The sequence below is a fragment of the Uloborus diversus genome, chromosome 1 (genome assembly GCF_026930045.1).
Source record: "Uloborus diversus isolate 005 chromosome 1, Udiv.v.3.1, whole genome shotgun sequence".
Taxonomy (NCBI): Eukaryota; Metazoa; Arthropoda; class Arachnida; order Araneae; family Uloboridae; genus Uloborus; species Uloborus diversus.
Window position 1 is genome coordinate 143599072 of NC_072731.1, and position 25870 is coordinate 143624941.

The following is a 25870-nucleotide window of genomic DNA, read 5'->3' on the forward strand; positions in this document are numbered from 1 at the left end:
TAAAAACTGTGGAATTTTTTCATTATTTTACATTTTAAAGCAACTGTTTATGTAATTTAATTGCTTTTCATTTAGTGAAATATTTTAAATTGCAGATATATATTATTAATTTTTCTTAGGTTCTCTTAAAAAGTGTATGCATTTTAGTATAAGAAAATAATTATTTTGCATCAGAGAGATGGGGTGGGGTAGATTTTCATTTATTCAAGTAACTTCCTTTAAATTCTTTGTACGGGCATCGTCATGTAGGTGTAGCTCGTAATTAATAAAAGTACTCGCATAATTTTCGAAATGGCTTATCGCACCAACGCAACGGTGTGAATAGCCCGTGGGTACAGACTAATCGCACGGACTAGGCGCAAAACAGGCTAAATTTCTCCTCTTCACTATCTCCTTTTTAAACTATCAATTCTACACAATTGAAAGCAGAAAAAAAAAAAAAAAAAACATTTGTACTAGTAGCTTTCCAAATCTCAAACATTTTGTTTCCAACAAAGTATATATTTCAAGAAAAAAAAATCAGACATGGATATTTAATTAATTTCTAAATGGAAACAAGTCTATATTATCATGCAATAAGTCACTTACAAAACTTGTGCTGCAATTACCCGAATATTTGGATTCTTATCACTATTTTATGGCTAATTTTTTTTAGTCATGATTGATTTTGACTTGGATATTTTCTCTGAGATATGGTTTTGCAAAGATTTTTTGAATTTTCTAGAGTAATAGAAACTAATGATCATACATCTACCCTTATTGGGAGTAAGGGTGGTAGAGGGATCTTAAATAGAATTGATTTCAAATAGAATTCTAACGAGGGGAGCACACAACAAATTCCTTACTTGTCATTAGGTTTGGTTTCGGAATGAAAATTATTATACTATTTAAAATTTGTGTCGCAAACACTGAAAGGTTGAGAAACACGGCCTTATGTTTAATTTTAACTGGGTCGGTCAAGTATTATGTAAGCAGAAAGGAAAGATCCCGAGGGCTACTTATTTTCTCTGACAAGAGGTGAGGGACCACAAAAATTCTAAGGTAAGCATTAAATAACGAAGCAGTTACAGTGCAACAACAAAAAACATGGGGAAAGAGCATCCTGTGACGTACAAAATGTCATCAAATCTTATGTAAGTAAAAGGGGAAGGGAGTATAGCGTATGTTTATTTATTCTCACAAGGTGAGAGAGGGGGAGGGGGTACAAAATGACCAAAAGTTGCTTAGACAATACTTGAATGTCCCCTTATTAGCTATCGAATATGATTTCAACTGAAAGTATTCACATATAGAAGTTCAAATACGAGAAATACACACTCATAGCTCCGTCGAAGAACTAACGGCAAATAAAACGCGATCGAAGTTTTTAATAACCATTGGCAGGACCTTCTCAGGGACGTGGTAGCATCCTCCGAGCCCGACGAGATGCCATCATGTCAGCCTAATCCAAAACTAGGGGCCCAACTAGGAATCAAAGTAGTATAAATTTTCCTGGTATTGTGAGGAGGGGGGGGGCAGGTGACGATAATGAGAAGGGGCTCGATTTGGCTCTCGGCGGCACTGGACCAACCTCCCTCCTAGTTTCTATCACTTGCACGCCCCGCCGTATCTTTGGAAGCGACAGATATGTCATCTACCTGTCAACCTAAAATCTACCGTGATCATTTCGGGCTTTGGCCAAGGATTCCTGGCCACTTCGCGAAATGGCCAGCCAAAGTAGAAAATGCAATATTAATTGCAAGTATTTCGGACTTTGGCCAAACCTTTTGGCCAGTTCGCGAATTGGCTGGCCAATTCGCGAACTGGCCGAACTTCGGGCTTTGGCCGTAACATATACAAAATCTGGAAGGTTTCAGTTTAATTTCACTTCGTTTTAGTTGTAACCTGGCACTATAAAGAATCTGAATTCACATTGAATTGACATTTATTTGTATTAAATATGCTTTTTTCCCTTCAAGTTATAGTCGCAATGCATAGAAATTAGAAGACGTCTAAGGTGAAATGCACGATGTGCAAAAAGGTACCGTTTCATTTCCGTTCAGCAATATTCTTCGGCGGGAGCCAAAGCTTTAAAAATTTTAAGCACAAGTGCCCCCCCCCTCCCCTTTTGTTTTATTTTATTAACTTAACTTCGAATTTGCAAGCGTCCTCCATTTTTCCCCTGGGTCTACCACTACTAATATAACCTACCACACCACCTTCTAGGATTCGTTTTCAAGTTGGTGATCTTTACAATTGGCTTAAAATTAAATCTATGTTGGTTATTTTATTGAAAGGGATTCCTATTACATCAGCACATTCGAGGATAAATAACTATAAGTAGTTAACTGAATGAATAAACGATGTGTGCCCCACATGACTTCCTTTCACGCTGATTTAATGATAATAGTGCCTTGGAGTAAGCAAGGAAACACTTTAAATATGTTTACCCCGAGTTTGTCTCGAACCGAAGCAAAAAAATCGTTTCATAGAGATTATTTTTTCCAATATCGGCAATTTTAACGTGATTCAATGGATAAATGGCTCTAAATACCATTAATAGCGCTAAATTGAAAACAGATTCGAAAAATAATATTTTTTGCCAAATTTGTCGCAAACTTGGCGATATTTCGCCAAGTTGGTGACATAACATGGCAACCAAAAGATTGGCGATAAATCACCAACTGTTTGCCAAACTATAACATCACTTAAGTTTGCATTGGAATTAATATTGATTGTCCCCGGAAAGGTGTAAAAGACCCCTTTTGGAATATCCGAATGCAACCAAAAGGGGAGGTGCAAAACTAGATCTTCCTAGGAGTCTACACACAAATTTCAACTTTCTACGGCATACCGTTTTTGAATTATGCGAGATAGGTATATACGTACATACATACCTTCGCACATGCAGACGTCACGAGAAAACTCGTGGTTATTAACTTGAGGGTTCGTCAAAATGGATGTTTCGGACGTCTATACGTTCATATGTGGTCGGGCCGAAAAAGCAACTCAATTTATTCAACTTAGTTCATTCGAGGGTGAGCAAAATGGAAATTAAGGCTGATATTTGAGTGAAATCTTTTTTCGCGAATACAATACCTCCTTTGACAAGGAATATCCAACGAAACAGATTACTAAATACAGGTGTTTCAGGGTTTTCAGGAATCTCTTTTTCAATTCAAAGTTGTGAGCTTCCGGATTGTAACCAGTGTTATATTAATAACAATAACGTGCAGAATAAATAATATTGTATGAATGACAACAGATGTAGATGAAGATTGGAATTAAGTTAAAATGGTTAGTTATATATACAATGTACATTAAAAATAAAGATGCATCACTTTTTATAATTAACTATATTTTTTAATATTCATTCGTTGCACATACAGTACAACCAGAAGCTCACACCTTTGAACTGAAAAGGGGTTCCTGAAAACCCCGAAACACGTGTATTCAGTAATCTGTTTATTTTTGATAAACAACGCTGGATATTTCTTGTCATTTCTCAGCACAAAGGTATTTATTTATATCTCAATACTTCCTTTACTGTGTAAAAGGAAGTAAAAACGAACTTAGTATTCATCAACACATTGAACAAGATGCATGTTAAACGTGTTGAGTCGATTCAAATAAACGAAAAATTAGCTCATCGCTGGCGCAAAGCGAGTTAGCGTAGCTAGTGTATGGTAGGGTATAAACAATGCGTGCCGACAACAGTGCAACATTATTAAAATGTCACCAATTTAGAAGAACATTTTCAAACTTTAATCCAACAATAACTTTTAATTTATGATACGAAAACCAACCAGTAAACGTAGCATCATAATTTTTTTGCGAAAACTGTAACACTTTAAAATAATTACTTAAAAGTAGTATGTATTTCGCAAAATCTTCACTACCTTAAAAACGTCTTTTTTTCCTTTTTTTTTTCTTAAGTTTATTTTTATTTATTACTTGTTTAATTACTTATTTTTATCTATTTATTTATTTATTCTTATTTATTTATTTATTTATTTTTTTGAGATGTGCTAATATTTTTACCGATAAGGATTTTCTACGTCATAAACTAGGGAATCATGTAATAAGTTTCGACTCTGAGTTCCATTTTGTCTTGTTTGTTTTGTTAATTTGCTATTTTTACTATTTAAGCTGTCTGCTGTTCATTCTCGTTTCAATTATCGGATGTCTTTGCATCCAAAAGCTCAATATTTTTGCATGAAAATGGGGCTCCTTGTAACCCCGAAACACGTGTCTGCTCTGATCTGCTATTTTTGTGGATAAAACGGTGTTCATGAACGTTTGAATTGCTTACGGTTACAATGTCTCAATTAGCTCGCCTACAGAACATTTGAGGCAAGTAACATGCGGAAGTACTTGATTATGAATTCTGCATGCAAGCATTCTTGTGATAGAATAAAGGAAATTGAAGAGTAAAGCAAAAATGCTGCAATGAAACTTAGAAATGCGAATATTTTTGGACACACAAAAAAACTTTACAAAATTCATCATTTGTCTAATAAGCGTTCCTTTTATTGCGTTTCGCGGAACCCTAGGGTTCCATGAAGATCCCTCAAGGGTTCCATGAAACTAAATTTACGTTTTCAACTTATCTGTCAACAAAAACTAAATATCACCACAGACATAGTGCTGAAATTGCTCTGAGAATGCAACTTTTATGCTTATTACATGCTGATATTAAGCATGTATCTGTCATACTAAAAATAGGAACTACCCATATCATTAAAATAAAAACTTTAAAATTATCTTTGAAATGAGTTGTAGGTATAGTATTGTTAAGAGTTCGTGATACAACTTCAAACTTTCTTTAAATGACGACACAATTCTTGAGAAAAGCACAGGAGATTTATTTACAGCTATGTACAGGAAGCGTGGTTACAACTGCTAAATCAGTCATTAGCAATTAAGCAAATATCAATTAACACCGTAAACTCAACGGTTACACACGTATTTACATCCGAATACGCAAAAATACAGCTCAAAGGCTTCACAAAACAGAGCTGATACATGCTCTCCAGCGCACCGCTGACACGAGTCGCAAGCAAAAACTAACTCGAGACTGACTGCCGCCGTCGGCCTAGGCTATTTATAAATCTCGAAAGAGAAGTTTCCACAAAATTCGAAATGCTTCTCGTATTTTCGTTTTATTCATTCACGAATCTTATCAATGAAAAATGGGGGGGACCGTATACTTCAGTGGAATGTTAGGGGGTTGTATGTACGTTACAAGAAGCTATTTACAGGTTACGTTACTAAGATAATTTTAGTGGCAAAATAATGGAACAAACGCCTAATTTAGCCGGATTACAACAAATTAATCACAAAAATAATTACTATTTACAGAATTTGTAATAGTTTTTAGAGATATTTGAGTTAATTTTTAAATTAGTGTGTTACGTCGAAAAGTATTGTTTTTAAACAAAAAAAAAAGCTCTTTTATTGAAAATAAACCATTTCCAGAATGTTGCATGCAAACTGTACTTTAAGGGACAACACAGAAGTTCCACGAAGAAAGTGGACATTCAAAAGGGTTCCACTTATCAAACAAATTAAGAAACGCTGGTCTAATAACTTCACTTTTATACATCTTAATTTCTTAACTTCAAAAGTCATTGTTGAAGATAAAATATTCCTACAGCTCTTCAACAACAAAATCAATTTCTTCCAAATTGCTTTTTAATGAGCCCCTCCACATTGCAGATCATATTTTCGCTCTCCTTCAAAACAGAATCTGCTATTCACTGGAGAGCCCGAGTTGTGGCAGTTTTCCTTTCCATTTCACAAAGAAATTGTAAAGACCCATCGCGTGTTTGGCGATTGACAAATGACGAGTAAGTTACTATCCGGAAAACGAGAGTTTTTCTAAGGAAACACAACCCAGATAAGAACTAGGTCGAAGAATTCACTTTCGCTATCAAGTTCTAGCTTAAAGACAATCAAAAGTGTAGAGTTCGCTCAGAAGAACAAAAATAAAATGAAACGGTCAATTGAATAGTCGTAATGGTTGTTTTGATTCTTATTGGAATGGATTTTTTTTTCCGTTCGTGAAATCTATTTTGACAGGATGAATTTACCGCTGTTGTTTTAAGAGGTTTTCTTTGCCTTAATATGTTTTTTCAACCTTTTCATAACATAAGTAGATAAAACTTTAAAAGTTGTTCATCTTTTTAAGATGCTTCATGATGCACGATGCAGTTGCACCATCAGAGATATCGACTGAAAAAGATATTTCTTTTTATTTTGTTGCCACTCTTAGGAATAAGAGTTTTGAAAATAGAATGATCACAGGTGGGCATTAAAACACTATTTCTCGACTTTATATTGTAATCATTATGTTGAAAGTTTGTGAGTAATAAAAAGCAATAAAAATACGAGTCTAAAAGATACAGTTCTTCTTCTTCTTCTTCTTATCATTATTATTATTATTTTAATATTATTATTATTCGATTATTATAGAACCAATAAAATCTTGGGAGAGAAAGCATATACATACGTGTATTAGACCACATAAACGAGAGAAAGAAAAGTATGGGGGAAAACACAGGGAGCAAAATCTTAACCAGTGTACTTGTTTGTTTTGTTGACCGAGCACAAGTTTTGTTGATATGCAGCTGATTCTAATCTAGTTACATAGAAGTTGCAATTCTTCAGTAAAAATTTTAATTCGTAGGCACGAGCTTATTATATGATTTTTTTAATATTTTTTTCGATAATGTTAAACCAAGTTTCCGACATATTTATGCATGAGTGAAAATGTGGGTGTTCTAACTATAGCGCAATTATGACTTAAATGGAATAAATAGCAAATAGAAATTTGGATGGTTTCAAATTGGTAAAGTCAATTTGTAATTAAGTCTGTGCCTCCATTTTGTGTCTTCTCCACAAAACTTGTAATCGACGGAGAGATAGAACTTAGTGTATTTATGTATTACTGGGTTTTAATGAATGATATGGCCACAAATTTGTTAAACGAATATTTTTTATAGACTTAAAGTTTGTAGTACTGCTAAACTAAGCATTGATTCCATAAATTCACATTTGAAATAAAGTGACATTTTAAAGTTTTATACTGACGTTCCGCTTCCTTGCTTCGTACCAGTCTTAACGTGTAGTTTTACAAGCTTGAGGAGAAATCGAAGAGATATCACCAAGTTGGCATACACCATGGCTACTTTTATGGTGCCAAATTTGACGAGAAATAGCCAAATTTCGCCAAGTTTAACGTTTTTGGTTATAAAATTAGTACTTGCTGTTTTGTAGGAGGTATATTATGATATTTGCATTGATTGCTGGATAACTTTAAACATTTTTACGACTATTTGTAAATACTGTAAATAAATTTGCTGTGTTTTCCCAAGAACTGAGTCATCATTTCAAGAGTACCTGAAGTAAAGGCAGACTTGTAAATAACCTAATGAATAAACGCGGGTGTTTAATCTGCAAATTAAGAAAACTAATTCATCTGATAAGAGTGACTTTTTTCTTTAGAATATTTTGCTTTGTCAACACAATATGCTTTCATTATGACACGGGGTTGTTTTAAATGTTGCATGGATCATCAGCGGCACTTGAACCCCACCACAGGGGGCCCCGAACTTCCATTTCACTAATGAAGTTCTAACCGCATCCCTAGAGTGCAGTAGAACATCCGCCAAAGTTGACGCGGTCTGAGAACAAAAACAAAGCGTCGTGAATTATGCCTTTAATTAATGTAACCTAGTGTGGGAAGTAATATTAATGGTTCAGAAGACGGTTCATAAGCTCATTAGGTCCAAGACCGCACGCCTCAACGTAAACTTTTCTTCACGTTAAATGAGGCACTTATGATTAAAGCGTATGTGTTTCTAACGGTTAGAGAACTTATGGCCTCATCACACGATCCTTCGAATTTAGTTTCGCGTTATTTTAGTTTTACTAAAAAATTTCAAAGTGTACGAACACTTTTGGGAGCCACTGTATGTGTTTCAGTGTCAAAAGTATGTATTGTGCGTTGAACAGTAAATAATGAAACAGTATAACGGTGAATTGCAAGACTGCTGTCATCAAATATTTTTCTGAGTTTCGCGATGAAAAAAAACCTATTGTCAAAAAGATATAACTTTAATGTGTTCTTTCACCTTTTTTGAAAAAAATAACATCAAAATTTGTCAATTTATTTTAAAAAAACTTTAAAATTAAATTTAGAATTTTGTTGAATCATTTCATAAATTCCAAACAAATACACGACTTCTGCTTTTAAATAATGCTTTTCAGTCGCATTAAAATGCTATAAAAATATCAAGCAATGAACCACAGCCTAAAATGTATTCCAAATATATACAATCATAGTCCTTATGCAACAATTCAGAACTGTATAACATTCAAAGTGATGGCAAGATAAAATTTAACTGCAATATACGTGGAAGAATAATTTTTCCAAATTTTTTTTCTCAATAAACATTTTACGTGTAAAGCAGTGAAACGCAGAATCATGAGTACCCTGCCAATCACAATTTTATATCTTACATCTACTTTTAAAGCACATGTTTAAAAATATTAACATGCGGTTTTTTCTATTAGTTACAGAAAATCTTTTCTTCATTCGTTGGTGAATGTACAGTAGTGACATTAGTAAAATCGTTTTCCCGATTTCTATAGAAATTCATCAGCTGTTCTTTTTTTTAATATTCCGTCGTGACTTCTAAGTTCTATCATTTTAATTGAATGTCACTTTTCCACTTTTCACATAATATTCCAATAAAACACTTTGAGTCCAAAATCAAAATCGAGTTAGTGTTTCTTAAAAATTAAAAAAATAATACAATAACAAGAGCTCGTTAAGTTTTCCTAAGCATTATATTTTCTTAAACAAGACGAATTACATTGACTGTGAAAATTCAAGTCATCGATCAAAAGAATCAATGAATACAAGCAAAAAGTGCGACTGCGTACAGATTCAATTGAGTATGACTCCTCACATGTCTTCTTGCTGCTAAATTTTTATGCAGGTTGCGGTTCAGTGCACAGAGCTTTACAATAAAATCAATTTCCTTTTTTCTGGAAACGCCAAGGGACACAAATACGCCAAGGGCGTACCAGAAAAATAAATGTTTGTTACTTTCTGTTTCATTCTTTTTTTCGGGTCATCAATACGTATATAGAGAGCAGCGTAGTAGCTTGCGGCCCACCTTATCTTTTTAGTTGATCCTTGCCTTTCTTTAAAAAAAATATTTTTATTTTACATTTTGAAAAAAAAATTTTTTACTTCTTTTAATGCTTTAAGTTTTTGAGCAATACTTCTTTAGATATTTTTTTTCTTCTTTGAAATTGACGTCAACACAACTATGCGGTCTTAATTTCCCTAAAACGCCATTTTGAACTTACAGTGGACATTAATAAACTTGTATTAGGAACAGTGCTGTAGTAGGGAAGGGGCATGGGTTGACGCCGTCTCCACGGAACTTTTTTTTTAATAATTCAAATGTAATATAAATTGGATTCAAACCGCCTTTTCTTTTGGTGAGTTCAATCAAATATTTTTGATCACCAACAGCATTGATTAGGGAACTAGTACTAATCATCATATCAATTTCTCGAGTGAAGTGTTGTTAAACTAGTGCATTAAATGTTCTTCAAGATACATTTTAAGTTTAGTTTTTGAAAAAATAATGTAGTTTGTCTACTTTCTGAAATTCCTCTTGCCCTCAAATTCCTATTCTAAAGTTAAATTGGCCCTTGAGTAGTTAAAATGTTCGACCAAATGAAATAGAGAATATTGAATTTTCACGGAGGAACCTTCTAATTTAACTGCAAAATGTATTATGTCACTGAAAACAAAAAGTAAAGCCCAGAGGTTAGAATGGAAACCATTCATGTTCATGGGGCGCTGCTTCAGAAACATCAAACCCATGCAATATACAGATCTCAAAAATTTTCGATACTAAAGTCAAAGTTATTGCTTTACTAAATTCATTTTCTTGGGACTATAATTTGTACTTCCAGGAAAAAAAACATCCAATAGAGTTTTTTATTCCAATTATGTGAAACGTCATGCCTTTGAAACAGTAAAACGTCTTTTTTCTTATTAATTATTACAATTTTATAATGATTAAGCATCAAAGTCAATGATTAACTATAACGCAATCTTTATTTTCAAGTAACTCATCATCTAACATTAAAAAAATGGAATAACTTTATTGAATCTTAAGGTCACGAGGTATTGAAAGTAAAAATATAGGTCGTCACATTGACCGCTGTTCTTAAAACGGCAAGTAAAATCACGCAACAAAACTGCAATTTTCGACAGTGGAACTGCCTAAGAACTTGACTACTTTACACACGCTATTGTATGAGTGAATCATTAATACTCAATGTAGGGAAAAAAGGTAATCTGTATGTCAAAAGCAAAAAACGTGAGTTCTTCGAATAGTACTTACGTAGTTTCATGCAATGTCAAAACTAAATTGGGAACTATTAAAATTTTCTTGGAAGGAAACTTCCAATAGTATGAATGATTTTTTATTCGATTTTAAAAGCTGCCAATATTAAAGCTCCGTTGTATCAAACAACTGATAAGAAACCAAAACACGACAAATAAAGAACTAGAACTTTAATAATGATAATGCCAAAATGAAAGTTTTAAAAAATTCAAAAATATTAGAAAATTAATGAGACATGATTAGTCAACTGTTAGAAAATTTCAAGGCAGAGTCGATAGACATGTGAAATATGAACTGAACTCATATCACAAATCTGTCCTCCGCTCCGCAGTATGACACCAATTTGTGACAATCTGTTTCAATTCAAACCAAGCTGAAATGTTTACCCTGATTGTGACAAAAGAAGTATATTTCAATAAAGCAATATCATTAATAATTATCAATTACTTACGCTTCTACTGGTTCGTAAAAATTTACAAATGAATAACTCAACTTATAAAACTTACTTTAATCGATTTGAGAAATGAACTTTTAAAAAAAGTTAAGAGCGTTAATTGAAAAATTAATACAATGGTTAAAATTAACAACACTGATAAATCAATTAATATATTCATTGTTAGAGGTTGAAAACTAACTTTTTGAAAACTAAAAATACAAAGTATAATTCGCGTAATACAAGTAGAATTGCATTCCGAATTTTGTTCTTTTCATGCTTTCTCCACGATTGAAGTTATATATTTTAAAGTCTAGTTTGCGAAAAGGTTTTTTCCCTTTGGTTATATTGGAAGCATTTCTTTCCATATTCGACGGTAGAACTTGTTTTTTTTTTTTTTTTTTTTTCTACTACAAGCGACTGCAAGCGCAATAATGCATTATTTATTCAAAAGAGATGTGACGCAAAAAGGAATTTTTTGAAGAGTGAAACCAGGAAGAAAATCAAATTAAGAGAAGAAGAATTCTATCTATTATACAGCGAAAAGTGAACTTTTTTTTTTTTTTTTTTTTTTTTGACGTGTATCGAAAAACTTGAATCAAATTTTGAAAAAGTGATGCCATTTAATGACGCCCTCTGATCGCCTGAATGTTTATTATGCCGAAAACTTTCAAAATTTATTCACAGAATGGAAATACTTACTGCAAGAAATAAACTGAAATTTGCAAATGATGTGTACACTTGCACAAGTAGGGTAGAATGGGACAAAGGAATATGGTGAAATATTTATTGTGTTTTTAGCACCACCTATTTGGTAATATTTTAACGTATGTAGTAACGCATGAAGTCTGTAATAATCAGAAAAAAGTTACTTCTAAAGGTAAAAGCAAATGATAACACAAGCAGTTTTCAAAAATTGATAATTACATATTGTAATATTAGTTGTAAGTAAAAAATTGTTTTTGTTATTATGAACTGATAAAATTGTTATTGCTCACATTTTAAATATTGATGGAGACCCACTTATATAGGTTGCAGCATTCGTGCATTTAATATGAAGGTTATTTTTTCCTTAAAAGTTTTGCAGAATTGAATTAGTCAAGTCTATGTGGGGCAAAGTGAAATAGTTCCTTCTTGTTTAATTATTTAACTATCTAGTAAATCATTTACATATTCATTTATTAATTAATTCATTTACGTTCATTCATTTAATAATTCATTTACAGTCTCTTAATAATTCACTCACATTCCTTAATAATTTCTAGATTTCTAAGAAAATAATTGATAAAAGAGTAAGTGTTCAATTCTAAAAGCGTATTAAAGGAAAATGACAGCTTAGGAATTTAAATGAAAAATTCTAAAAAATGTCTTTTAAATTAAAACGACTAATTAATTGAAAAAAGTTATTAAAAAAGAAAAATGTCAGCTCAGAGTAAGTGACAAGACATCTTAACCAGTAAAAAATAATAAGAAGAACAGGACAAAAATAAATATGAAATAAAATGAAAATAAAAGCAGCTTTTTTCATGTAATAAAAACTGATGCTATTATAAGGTTTTTTTCCGAATCATGTCAGTAAATTATTGCTAAAACTTTTCAAAATAATGAATTTAAATTTCTCAGAAAGTTTTTTTTTAAAGGAAGCAACAAAAAAAAAAAGATCATTATCAAAACGATAATGATATGATAATAAATTTACAGCTCCTTCTTACTAACGATAACAGTACTTGTTTTACTGACGATGACAAGTATTATTTTTCTACTGAAACAAATTCTCTAACGATAATGATATTTTTTCATACAGGCGTATAATGAGCTTTAAGAGCCACTTAAGACACGAATAGTTACAACATTTCTATTTATTTATACTTTGACTAGTCTTTTTAACTGTTTTCTTGAAATTGTTTTTCACGGACAGATGCTTTTTTAACAAATAACTAACATACGTCGAATGATGCTTCATACCTGAGAATGAATCGAACAATAACTTACCTCTCGTAGACCAACTCATCGTCGACGTTGAAGTAATGGTGGGTAACAGATATCCTAGGTCTTTTCTTATCCTGAATGGTGGCGAAATAAAAGCGATCTGCAAAATGGAAACAAAAACGAATATATAATGAACTGAAACACTGCATACACTTTTACCGTTGAACACATTTTGAAAAATGATGCAATTATAAAGATAATAAGTACAAAAGTTGAAGTCACTACGCTCTCAAATAGTTCACAACTAGAGTACAAGCTTCAGAACCTTTTTTTTTCGTTTTGAGCATCAAGAATTATTACCATTGAACACATTCTGAAAAATGATGCAATTATAAAGATAATAAGCACAAAAGTTGAAGTCATTACGCTCTCTAATAGTTCACAACTGGAGTACAAGATTCAGAACCTTTTTTTTTTTTTTTTGAGCATCAATAATTTTTTATTATCACTTGACCAAAGTTGATATTGCTCTAATATTTCATATTACCACAACTGTTGTTTTTAATAATTAATTAGAGAGAAAAACTTTCGTCGGCATAGTTACAAATCGTCTGCGGTTTGATTTTGTTCATTTTTTTTTTCAGGGCTTAACTCAAGCAGACTTTAGATTTTAAAAAGTTTTTTGTGTAAAATTACGTTTTTTCAGGAAAACACACCAAACTTAAAACACTGAACTTAAACAGCAAAACTTCTATATCCAAATTTTCCGGATTACTAATTCCTATCATTTGAGATTGGAAAGAAAGAAAAATACATAACATTATATGTTGTAAATAATTTTTATGATAAGTATACAGATGCACATCGGCCATAGAATCTTTATTTATCAGATATTTCTTTTATGTGTTATTTAATACGTATACAGCTAAACTCATATACCTTCTCTCAATCTCTTCTCCCGTTAACTATCAAAAGTTTTCGAAAATAGATCACGACACATTGTTAAGGTATAAAGTCGATTTTTATGACAGATAAGTTGGGTAACTCTGGCATACAAACGTATATCATTCAAATTAGTTGCTTAATGTTGGCTTTGCATGACAACTAGAGACTAATATGCAGAGAGAATTCAAATGAAGAATGAAATGGTCTATATATCCGATTCCAGTTTAATGGCAGTATAAAAATGAGAAAGATCTTTATGAGTTGTTACTATTGTTGGAAACTAAATCACAAGAAAAGTCACTCTTCCGAATCTTAATTAGGGAAATATAAATGTTTTATTATGAAGATAGCATAGCTCAGATGTTTTTAAGTTTTCACAAGCACTCGTTAGTTAAATTTTGAAAAATAGTATCACACAAGTAAACTTGCCTCAGCACACTTCTTTGACATAATACTAAGGTATTTTCAGAATAAAATATAAATAAATGCGTTTTTGTGTCACTAATGCAAATGATTAGAATATCAAGATTAAAAAGTTCCCCTATTGCTGGAAGTCGACCGAATCAAACGTTGCTTTACTGTTGCGTCAAGCCCTTGTTAGATTGCTATTTAATGAACTGATATGGAAGCTAATGGGTGATTTTTGTTCAACAATAATGCATACCTATGGCAACAGAGACTCACGATCATAAATTACTGTTTCATATTTAAATGCTAACAGTAAGAGATATGGACAATCTGGGGTGTAAACAAAATCAAAGGATTGTGCAAAGTCAAAGACGTGTAACAACGAATAATATGACGGTAATAGATTGACTGTCCTATAAACGTACGGCATAGTTTGAATGCAAAATTCCTAAAACAATTTCCTGTTATTATTGAGCGCACATATTAAAGAAAGTTATAGAGTCACCGCCCACTACAACGCGATCCGACTTACGCGAAAAGGCTATAACGCGATTTTTTTTCACAAGTAAAGAATTTTAGACCTAACGCGAATTCCTTGCCCGCAGCACGAAAATTTTCGGAAGGAAATCGCGGTGTGTAAGTATCGGCTTTGTTATTGGGTACTAATTTTTTTTTTTCGTGAATGGACCTTCATCCCTTTAGCATCACTGAGAGCGGAAGTTCCCACACTGTACTAGTCTGATACAAGTACATCGCTTATGCAAATAACAACTCCTCAGTTTATATTTTTTTCTTCATTCTAAATGTGAAAGTTGTTGAAATATAATGACACTCAAGAGCGCTGTTTCATCTTGTGAAGATGGAAGCAAAAGAGACAGAGTATGTGCTTCAAAAACTATAAAGTGCGTCGCAGATATCAAGACCATCTGGTATGAGTGAATCTTCCATATTTACAATTAAAAGTCAACAAAAGGAAATCCGTAATAGTTCACCGAGTAATATCTAAGCAAAATGCAAAAATCATGAAAATGGATGAAGTTGCTCGAATGTAAAAAACCAGAAAGAGAGGTGTTGCCATAGATGGAAACGTTATAAAAGAACTAGCAAAGCAACTGTTTTGCATATTTAAAAATGTGTAAGAATAACGGTTTGATCAAGCAGCATAAATCATCTTCACTTCCATAAATCATCATCATCATATACATATATATATATATATATATATATATATATATATATATGTGTGTGTGTGTGTGTAAGAAATAGTAATGTATAGTTGAGAAATGGTTTTTAACAGTTTGAGGTGGTGTTTACAAGTGTTTAAAAAAATTGGGTATGTTAAAGTATGTTATTATAAATGTTTTTACACGTACCCTTTTCCACAACGCGAACTTTCGACTTACGCGAGGGGTCTTGGAACGCATCCCTCACGTAAGTCGGGAGTCGACTGTAGTATAATAAATGTGTTTTTGTGCTGTCTTGCTGATTTTACTCATTTAATTCGTTCCTCGCATCCTACATTGTGCCATAATTTTTTCCCACCATCACAACTTTCCAAAAAATATATCATTACAAAAGTAAACAATAGTATACCATTACAAAAATAAAAAATATATCATTTCGTAGTGTCCAAGACATCTAAGCTTTAAAACAACAGTATGCTATATTGCTGTTGCTCTGAAAAGACGATTTGTAAAAGTCCCCAGTAGCAGATTTTGTTTTAACTGTCTGCGACGCACATTAAAAACAAACAAACAAAAAAAAAACTGCATCGACGTTAGATTAACCGTAAAACCAAACTCGGCACCGAGAAATACTTAAAAATGAGATGCTAAAACAAGCACATGCTACTTGTGGATTACCAAGAAAATATTGTACAAATTTTCATTAGCTGAAATTTAAGATTTTTATTCTTCAAAAAGTTTAGATTGTTTTCTCCTGTAACTAAAAAATAGTCTGCAGATTTTCTCAAGAGTCTGCGACGCACGTCGCAGCGTCGGGCTGTTTCTGCAACCGAGTGCAAAAGTAAGATTGCGGTGTGGATTAGAATAATACGAGTTTAACTTAATCAGAATTTGTCATTTAAAGAAAAGCCTTGTTCTTTTAGAATATTCAAAATATCTCACTCTTGAAACAATGCCATTTTGGGAGACCCTAAAGCTTAGAAAAATTATTTCTGAGGCTAAAATTTTTAACAATTCTATTTCAAAAATCTTGAAGAAACTTTTCTAGCAACATGAGATAGTCTTCTAATGGATTTCGTCCCACATTGGTCTCTTTGGCATGACACGGCGGACCTCTTATCCAAGGAAGGTGTCACTGAAGATTTGGTTTCGAGAAGAATTTTGACCTTCTCAGAAGTTTGTTCTAAAACGAAAACTTGAAACCAATAGTTATGGAAGACTCCTCTGACTCACACCTGGTACAACAAGCAAGTTCAGGTGGTGCTTTTCAACAACAGCAGGTCCAAACAACAATTAGTACGCTTGCAAATGCCTTCCCTTTCACTTAGGTCAGAAAATTTATGGGGACTTGTACCAAATATAAATTAGTGCAGGATCATTTTTTCATCTCCGGATCATTTTTTATATTGTGCAGGACTGGATAGAGAAAACATCTATTCCAGTCTTCTCCAGGTATACGATTTCTTGAAGACCCTTGGGCTCGTCTGCGGCTAGACAGGAGGAATAATTCAACAACGATTAATCACAGCAGAAAACGACACAGGGGAAGCTGTTTCTCCTTATCCAAGTACTATCACTCTATCTTCTTCGCTTGTATCATACTGAGTATGTTCACCATATGTGTCGTAACAACGCAGAAGTATAAATTTGAATATTTTACTGCAGCAAGAGTTAATTTTTTAAATCTCTATCTCTATCTTTTTTGGAACTTTTTTTAAACTTAAATAGTTTAAACTTAGTCTCAATTCCTACTAATATTTGAAAACTCATTGGAGAAAAATCATACAGGAGCCGATCGGTCACTAAAATTACGTTCTAACAGTAACCCCAAACTCGTCGAAAATTTTCCATATCGATAGCAAGGCTTTATTTCAATCCCATAAGGCGAAAATTTTCAAGAACCATAACTTTCGCCAAAATGGCTTTGAACATTTAGTTGGGGCATTTTAACTATTCTTGAAGCAAAACGAGAAGAACACATTAGGTTGCCGATTTGCGTAAAACAGAGGGAAGGGGGAGGTTAGCTCTCTTAAAAGTGAGGTTATTTTTTAATTTTTCAGCAAAATTATTCATTAGATGATCTCAACCGTAACAAAAATATGTAAACTAATATAGCAAGGTAAATTTGGTGCTCCACTGAATTACTATTTTTTAACATTACACATTGTTCTGCTATAATTTTTTGAAATTTCTTCCAAAACAAGTCAAGCCAGAGTATCGAAAAAATGTTTACTGAATTTTGTTCCTTTCAATTTCCTTGTGATTAAATTTGATCTTTTAATGGAACATTGAATTGCATTTCTAGAAACATAAATAGTTTGCAATACACGTAGACAGAAAATTCTGAAAACTGATCAGAGCTTAACTACGGCTCCAGTTAGCTCATTTACCTTACACAAATAAAAATAACTGTACGAGAAAAAAAGAAAGGATCTAATATGATTTTAATTTTTTAAAAATCAGAACTGTAATTCAATGTAGGAAAACGAATCACAATTGGAAAAGAAATCGAAAATTAAACACTATTTTTAAAGTATTATCATGTAATCTTCTTCTTATACCTTACTAAGGGTTAAGTATCAAAACCATTGAATCATATGAATATTTTCTGTCTTGCTTTAAAAAAAAAAATGCTCAGCATCAGAAAGGAAGCAAGAAAATTGGTTAACTCGGTTTAACAAAGTCGGTAAATATAACTCTTAGATTAGTGAAAATTTGAAATCACCAATTAATTCTGCGAAAATATCTAAATATTGCTTAGTTATACCCTTATAAACATCATTTGAGAGGAGGAATGTTGAAATCGCTAGGAAAACTAACACCTTTAACTGACAGCGACAATTTAAAAGCGTTTCTAGAAATGACAGGGCAATATTTCATGCGGCAGTTCACAAGCTTTATTGTAGTAGTTGCGGCCGGAAATAATAGCTACTGTTTAACTATTCTGACGTGGTCTTGCTTAAGAGCAATTTATCTTACAACAGGTGTTAGAAAACAGTTTTCCCTGCATTAAGATATAAGAGAATCAAGCTCAGTGTGTTGTTTGTAGATAGTTACCGGAGTTTTTTGTTTTAATAAACTATTTTCCAATAAAACTTACACATGGTTTAACACTGTATGGCTAATTACTGTCTTACATAATTAAAAACTGAGCGTATGTCCCTATTTATGTCCCTATGTATGTATGTCCAAGTTACTCCTCCCGAACGCCAGTGAACTGACCATCGATTTAGGTATCGATGGATTCCTAATTTTTCCGCCTTTATGTTTTTGCTATTTAGCATAATTCAACAATAATAATTAGCAAAAATATCAATTAAAAACTTAATTATGACACTTTCTAGAATGCTTAGTGGAATGTTTTCAAAAATATTTACTATTGAAGGGAGAAAAAAAGTGATTTTAATAAGGAAAAAATAATGATGTTAGGCTAAAACTCTAATTTATTTAAAAAAAATTTCTTAGAGCAAAAAATTCTCAATAGTTTGCTAATTGGTCAGCTACTCCCCCTCCGTCCAATGTCTTTTCTTTTTTCCTTATTATTTTTCTTTTTCCTAGTTCGCCTGAGAATAAGAAAGTTTTCAAAATGCTACTCCGCCGAATCCCCCTCCCCCCCCCCCCCACCCACCAAAAGCATCATTGAGCATCTCAAATTTCGTTTTCAGGTCTTCAACTTCGCAAAAGCTCCCGAATACGAAACAACATCGCTTGAAAGTTCGTTCGAAAATCACTTAAAATTGCGTTTTTAGAGCTTCAATTTCGAGAGATTGCCGGTCCTAATGTTACCAAATATGGTCTTACAATCCCGTTTTTAAGACTCCCATTTCAGAAAATATTCTGGCAAGGGCCCCTGAACCTTCTTCCTTAAATATCATCAAAAATTACGTTTTTCAAACATAACTTTCGAATATTTTAAGTTAGAATAGTCTCTGAATCACTTCTCCTATTATCATAGAATACTGCTTAGGTTTTTCGGACTTTAATTTTGAAAAATTTTCTGGGGGGAGCTCCAGAATTCCCTTTTTGTAAAAATCTTCAACTTTGCCTACAATTGAATTTTTGGAAGTTCAATTTCAAAAAATTGTAGGTTAGAAAAAAAACTGAATTCTATCCATTAAAAAAAACGAGCGGGTAGAATCTTAGAGTTTCATCCCTTAATCTAACGTCAATAAATATGGCCTTCAATCACATTTTAAGGCTTCAACTCCATAAATTTCCGCGGAGCCCCTTTTTTCCCCATAATACCACCAAAAACCGTCTGAGAAATTGCGTTTTTCAAACTACGAGTTTCAAAATGTTTCCGGGAGAAACCCGGATCCCTCTTATTAAAAGAGATATTTTCTTTCAATTTGTACCCCCCCCCCCCTAAAACTACTTTCTAGTTTTGTCACTGTTCCTTTTGTCATGTTTTGACAGGCATAAAAGCTTTATTTATTGTTCATCACTTAGAGATTAGATAGATATTCAAAGTGGCAATGACATAAATATTAAAATATTTTCTTCTTCCAAAACGCATTATTAGCATACTAGAGGAGCTACTGAACTCGGAATAATTTCGAGATATGAAGTAAAAACGTACACCATATTGCGAAATTAAATATTCACACAGTATTTTTTGTATAAATTAAATGCCATACGTATTTTTTTCTTTTTAATATTTGTCTACAAAACCTCCCTCCAGGTGTTAATTATATTTTCCTCGAACGCCAGATATAAAGGCGCTCAAAAGACATTTGCACGACGGTGCCAATCAGGCTTGGCGCGACCCTGGTTGACGCAACTTTTATTTTCGAGGTAGACCGTGCAAAGCCGGGCGACGCAGCTAGTAAATATAATAACGTGAGGTTGATTAAATTAATATTTCATGAGTCTGATTTCAATGGACAGATTGACAAGAAATAACTTAGACACACATAATACATCACAACTTTAATGCTAATTAAAATATTACGACCAAACTTCAAAATTAATATGAATACAATATTTCGTCGAATATATTTGCAAGTTTTCAAAATATCTACCTTTAGCCTTAATACAGATCTTTAAACGTGTCACAAAATTGTCGGCTATGGTTCGCAACTCACTTACTGATATTTTATCCCCTTGCTTTCATAAGAATTTCTACAGGGATGCCAAAGCTTTAGGATGTTTAGCACACATCCTTGTCTTTATATTTTCATTATTTATAAAACTTATATTTACTTCATTTTTTTTATTATTCATTAAAATTATAATGCATTATGTGTGTCCAAGTTACTTCTTGTCATCCTATATTCGTTTATAAAAAATAAGTTAAATATTTCTTTTAACACATTGACTAATTTGGACTAAATTTAGCACAAAAACCATTCTTTCGCTGAAAAAACTGCTTTTTAAAGAAAAAATGGCAAAATATCGGTATTCAGTAAAGTATCGATGGAAACATAAAACATCAATACTTTTTAAAAACCATTATAACGAAGCGATGTTGTCTTACAAAAAAATACGAACAATAATGAGCATATTTCAGTTCATTATTTTTGAAATTGATGAATTGAAAACTATTTTTATTGTAGGGTGGGAAAAAAATTTGATGGAAGCTACGCAATAGCGCATAAAAGTTGCCTTCCATCTAGATATTTGGTTACGTTAAAGAATTTGAATATCAAACAATATCTTGAGAATCCACTCATGCTTTGCAATTAACTGACCGATATTGCATTAAAACCGAAAAAAGTTATAATAATTTTATCAAAAAGAGCAGGAAGAATAAAAATTACTTTAATTTTCTGAATATAACAAAATCACAACTTTTCCGCGTTATTAAAAATTAAATTTAGAATTTATTTATTTATTTTTTTTTTTTTTTTGCCTACACTTTTACTAATGTTTATACTGGATGTTTCTAATGCTTATACTCTCATCGCATTGAATGCAACTTAGAATTTCAGCATGTAGATAAAAATTGCCAGTAATACATATATGGACCGCGTTCTGCGTAAATTTGGGAGAATAGTCAAAAATCAATATTTTCTCATCGTCTGATTACAGCGAGTTAGTTGGTTTAAGCATTAATTCTTCAACAATACACTGTCAAAAATGAAACGCTGAATTTTGACGATTCGGCAATCCTCGAGCACTATTTCGTCATTTTCGACGATCCTTTCGTCACCGAATCACGTGATATTTGACAAAACCAGAAATCTCAAATTTTTCACGAAATTATTTCGTCCCGATTTCGTCACATTGCAATGCATTCTGGGAGTTTTCGTTTCAATCTTGTACTTGCTCGTTAAATTATCTTACCTCAATTATTCTAAAGGATTCATAAAAAAGGTTCGTATTTATTGAAATTTGTATGTGCAATGTGCCTTCTTTTAAGTATTGTTACATTTTTGTTTAGTGTTGTGTTTATAGTTGTATTTAAAACACATTAAAATTGAAAACGAACGGTTCGATTAGGTTTAGAATTCTGTGTGTGTTAACTTTGAGTCATCTCCACGTTAGGCTTAGCTAGAGTTGTTTTTTTTTATTTGTAAAAGAGATTGTTGGTTCGTTGTCATTTGTTTCCAAAGGCGTATTTCCTTTATTTCGTTAAAAAAATTACAAACATGACTAAAGAGTTTGTACGAATTTAAGCTTACAAAAAAAAAAAAAAAAAAAAAAAAAGAAAAAACCTTCACCGTAGCTTAACTAACACAGATGATAAATACAGCGCTTTTATAAAAGGTATAGAACTTCGAAGCTTTTATAAAAGGTATAGAACTTCGAAGCTTTTAATTTCAACATGGAGTATATTACATGGTTATGTGTTTTCATTCTTCTCCATGAATTTTACAAAAATAATTCTGTTAAACGAAGTGCATTTTTTAGTTTAATAGTTTTAAATTGGTTTCATTCTGCATTTTTATTTTCTTAAACAAATACTATATACCAATCCCCCAATATGCTTACCAGCTTACCCCATGTTGTTTATATAATTTCTTTCCCTGCGGCAGATGTTTCTAGCATTAAGTGCTTATGTTCATTATTTGTGCAGCTTTTTTTTTTTTTTTTTTACTTGCATAAAACATGAAGTAAAGTAAATATCAATTTGATAAAATCATTTTAAGATAGAAAAAATATTAATTTCCATAAAGAACTCTATCTTTGCTTGATATTTCAGCAGAATATTTTCAATATTTTTCCGATTTTTCCGCAAATTAAAATAAATTATTGAAGGTAGAGTTTTAATGTTTAACCTCGATTTAAAAAGAAAAAAAGAAAAGATAGTATAGCATGTTTGAAAATTGTTATAGCAATTATAAGCATTTTTTGTTGTTTATTTTTCCACTTCATGCACTAAATTTATAAGTTTTTCTATGTCAATTTGTGTTACATGATTTGTCATAATTATGAATTTTTCCATTATACATAGTTTCTGCAGCTAAAATAAATACAGCATTAATTTTATTGCCATATTTGCCGCCTCAAGATATTGTCAACAAAAAGCGAGAAATCCCGGTCCACATTAAATCAGACTAAGAAGCATTTTATAGATGAACTTCCAATAAATCCAAATCTTTTAGTTGGAGTTGTGATTTTGCTGGATATAAAGTAAAATGTCTAAAAAAATTTAACCGAACTTCAATTGAAAAATTGAAAGGATAATGAAAATATAGGAAAAATTAAAAGGATAATTAAAACATATGATAAGATTTATGTATGTAACAAGCTTTGCTCACCACACTAGTCCCTATTTTCATTATATACCTTTGAAAAAAAATCCGTTGATATCAGTCAATTAGTTCTCAAAACACAAACAAACAAGAAAATGCACTTTGTTATTGGGTTTCCCCATCTTTGGCAACTCTTCTCCCTTGGCGTTTTTTTATTTACTGCGTGAAAATTGCATATTTTAAAAATCAAATATGCTTAGTTAAAAGGTGATACTCCCTTCGTCTCCGTCCCAAACTAGTAGAGCTACGTTTGAATATTTTTCTACTAGTGATTGATTCTGATGATTTTATGATTTTGTTCGAATATTTTTTAAAGATTTCAAGGTAGTGTACTATCAATTAACAACTTTACTTGGCAAGCATTCCCTCTTAAAATCATTACCAGCTGAGTTAAAAAAATCCGAAGTACACACGCCCTTAAGCTACGCCCCATTTTGTAAGTACTTAGAGTACTTACAAAATGGAGCGTACCCAGTATAGCAGAAAAATCAGTTTTATTTCCTACTAAATCCTATCCATCAGCTAGAAGATAGCTTTATGTAATTACTAGTTAAGTTATGAAATGGAGCGTGGCTTCGAGTGTTGGAGCCCTGAGTTTTTGACTCGAATTTCATAGTGGTTTAAGGAGGTAAAGCTCAGTAATTAAATGTTGTTTATTGATAACATAGCACAATAAAATCTCTTAAAAAAGTGCAAATAAAATCATAATCACCAGTTTCAGTACTACTTAATTCATAAGTACTTTATTGGAACTAATTTGGGTAGGGGGGGGGGAGTACTTTAGAAAACATTCGTAAAGAAAACGGAAAACGAAAATCGGGGAAAAAACGGTGTATTTTGGCTATCGGTTAAAATAAAAAATAAATTTAAAAAAAAAAAAAATCACAGATCAACAATTTTCGCGCCCTTGATTTTTTTATAGCTAAAAAAAAATGAAAATTCACGATTTGATGTGCAAAAGAATTAACTAGGTTAATGGCTAAATAATGCTGATTCTCGATAAATTGAAGAAACTCTAATTCTAGAATATTATTCAGAAATTAATTTCAGAAACTGAGAGTCTACCTGCATAAATAAAAATTTTGTTCATCCACTGTAAAAATAACTCATTCTTGCAATCTGCTTGAAAAAAAGCTGTCAGAATCGAAATAATCATATATTTTGAAAAACATGAAAATTAAATCAGATGCTTTTCAAAGTCACAAGCGAATCGTAGCATTTAACTTAAGAAAAAAAAAACTCAGATTTTGAAAGAAATCGTGAAAACATGTTTTATTTCAGAAATAAACTGCTGAATTTAATCGTAAAACTTTCCTCGAAATAGAAAAAGATCCATGTGCATGAGGGCATACACCCATAGACTTAAACCTTTACTTATTATGTATATATTATCTTTTTAAAACTTTTTTTAGGATGGATCCAACATCACGAAGATAATCAGAACAAGGACAGACGAAGACTTCATAATTATAACAATATTCTAAATGTTCGTATATTATACATTGATTTCATGTTACACATGTTTGGAAATAAAAATAAAAACTTAGGGGTAAAAAGCAAAGGTATATTTTATAATTATTTAACAAACATTACGCTAAATTAATTTTACCAAAAAATTTATTTCACATCTGCATTTTTTTAAGATTTATATTTTCAAATACCTTTTGCAATTTTGGCAGAGAATTGTTTTCAAAGTATGAACTATGAAATGCATGCAATAATAAAGCTCCTGTAATAAACATAAATTTGGCCAAATAAACATTCCACATACAAGCAAAACTAATAAAACAAATAATTGATTGGAAAAAGAAAAAGGTAAGCTTTTTCTTAAGATTATCTAATTTTATTTTCTGTATCTAATTTTAGAACAAATATGTACTAACTTAAAGTTGTCCATTCTATTGTACTTTTTCTTTGAAATTTTTGGTATAAGTTGGATGAAAATCTTTTTTTTTTTTTTTTTCTGGAATTTTTCCATGCGTTGCTATGAAGAAAAAACTTCTCAGCAATTTTCTCTCGAGCATACATATATCGATCTAACTGTGCATAAAAGTGGCACATGATTTATTTTTCCAGAACCCAATGTCTGCTGAGGAAGTAGCACTTTTATATTCCCAGTAGGGCAGGGCGATGTAGGAATTCGTGATGCATCGTCATCCTTACATCGCGATGTAGTTCAAACAGTTTGAAATATTCTCTCCGGTTTAGGGGCACCCCCCCCCACCATTAGGGGAGTTTTCCTTACAAAAATCCAAGTTTTGTCAGATCTTTTTCTAATTTGGCACATAGGTTCTTTAATCACATGGGGTAGTACCCCATATGAATACTACCCCATGGGAAACTATCCTATGTGGATTTCCAGCATCAAAGGACATCTGAGCCGAATCTGGAAAAGATCCGGCGAAAACTGGATTTTTATAAGGAAAACTCCTATGAGGTTTGCCACACACAGCGGGACAAAAATACACTATGAGAACTCCCAAGCATCAAAAGAAAAATGTATCAAATTTGGAACAGATCAGATAAAAATTGGGTTCTTATAAGACCCCCCCCCCCCCCCGCCCACACACACGTGGTTTCTCACTCCATAGCGGGACGAAAACGGGAATTCCTGAGCGTTAAGGGACATCTGTGACAATTTTGGAAAAGACATGATAAAACTGGTTTTTTTATAAGAAAACCCCTCATTTGGTGGTTGTCCCCCATAGCGGGGCGAAAACTACCCTATGAGAATTCCTGAGCATCAATGAACGAACCTCTATGCCAAATTTTGGAAAGATCCGACAAAAAATGAATTTTTTTCAAGGAAAACCCCCATCGGGGTTACCCCCCCCCCCACCCATACAGTGACGAAAGCTA

At 32.3% G+C, this 25870-nt stretch overlaps 1 protein-coding gene across 1 annotated transcript in view; it reads right to left on the reverse strand.

Annotated features, from left to right (window-relative positions):
- LOC129232598 (dual specificity protein phosphatase CDC14C-like) overlaps positions 1-25870 on the reverse strand; it is a 176340-nt gene that overhangs the window by 110122 nt on the left and 40348 nt on the right. The window contains 1 exon segment of the mRNA XM_054866733.1: positions 12841-12937. Within this exon segment, the coding sequence (XP_054722708.1) occupies positions 12841-12937 (97 nt within the window).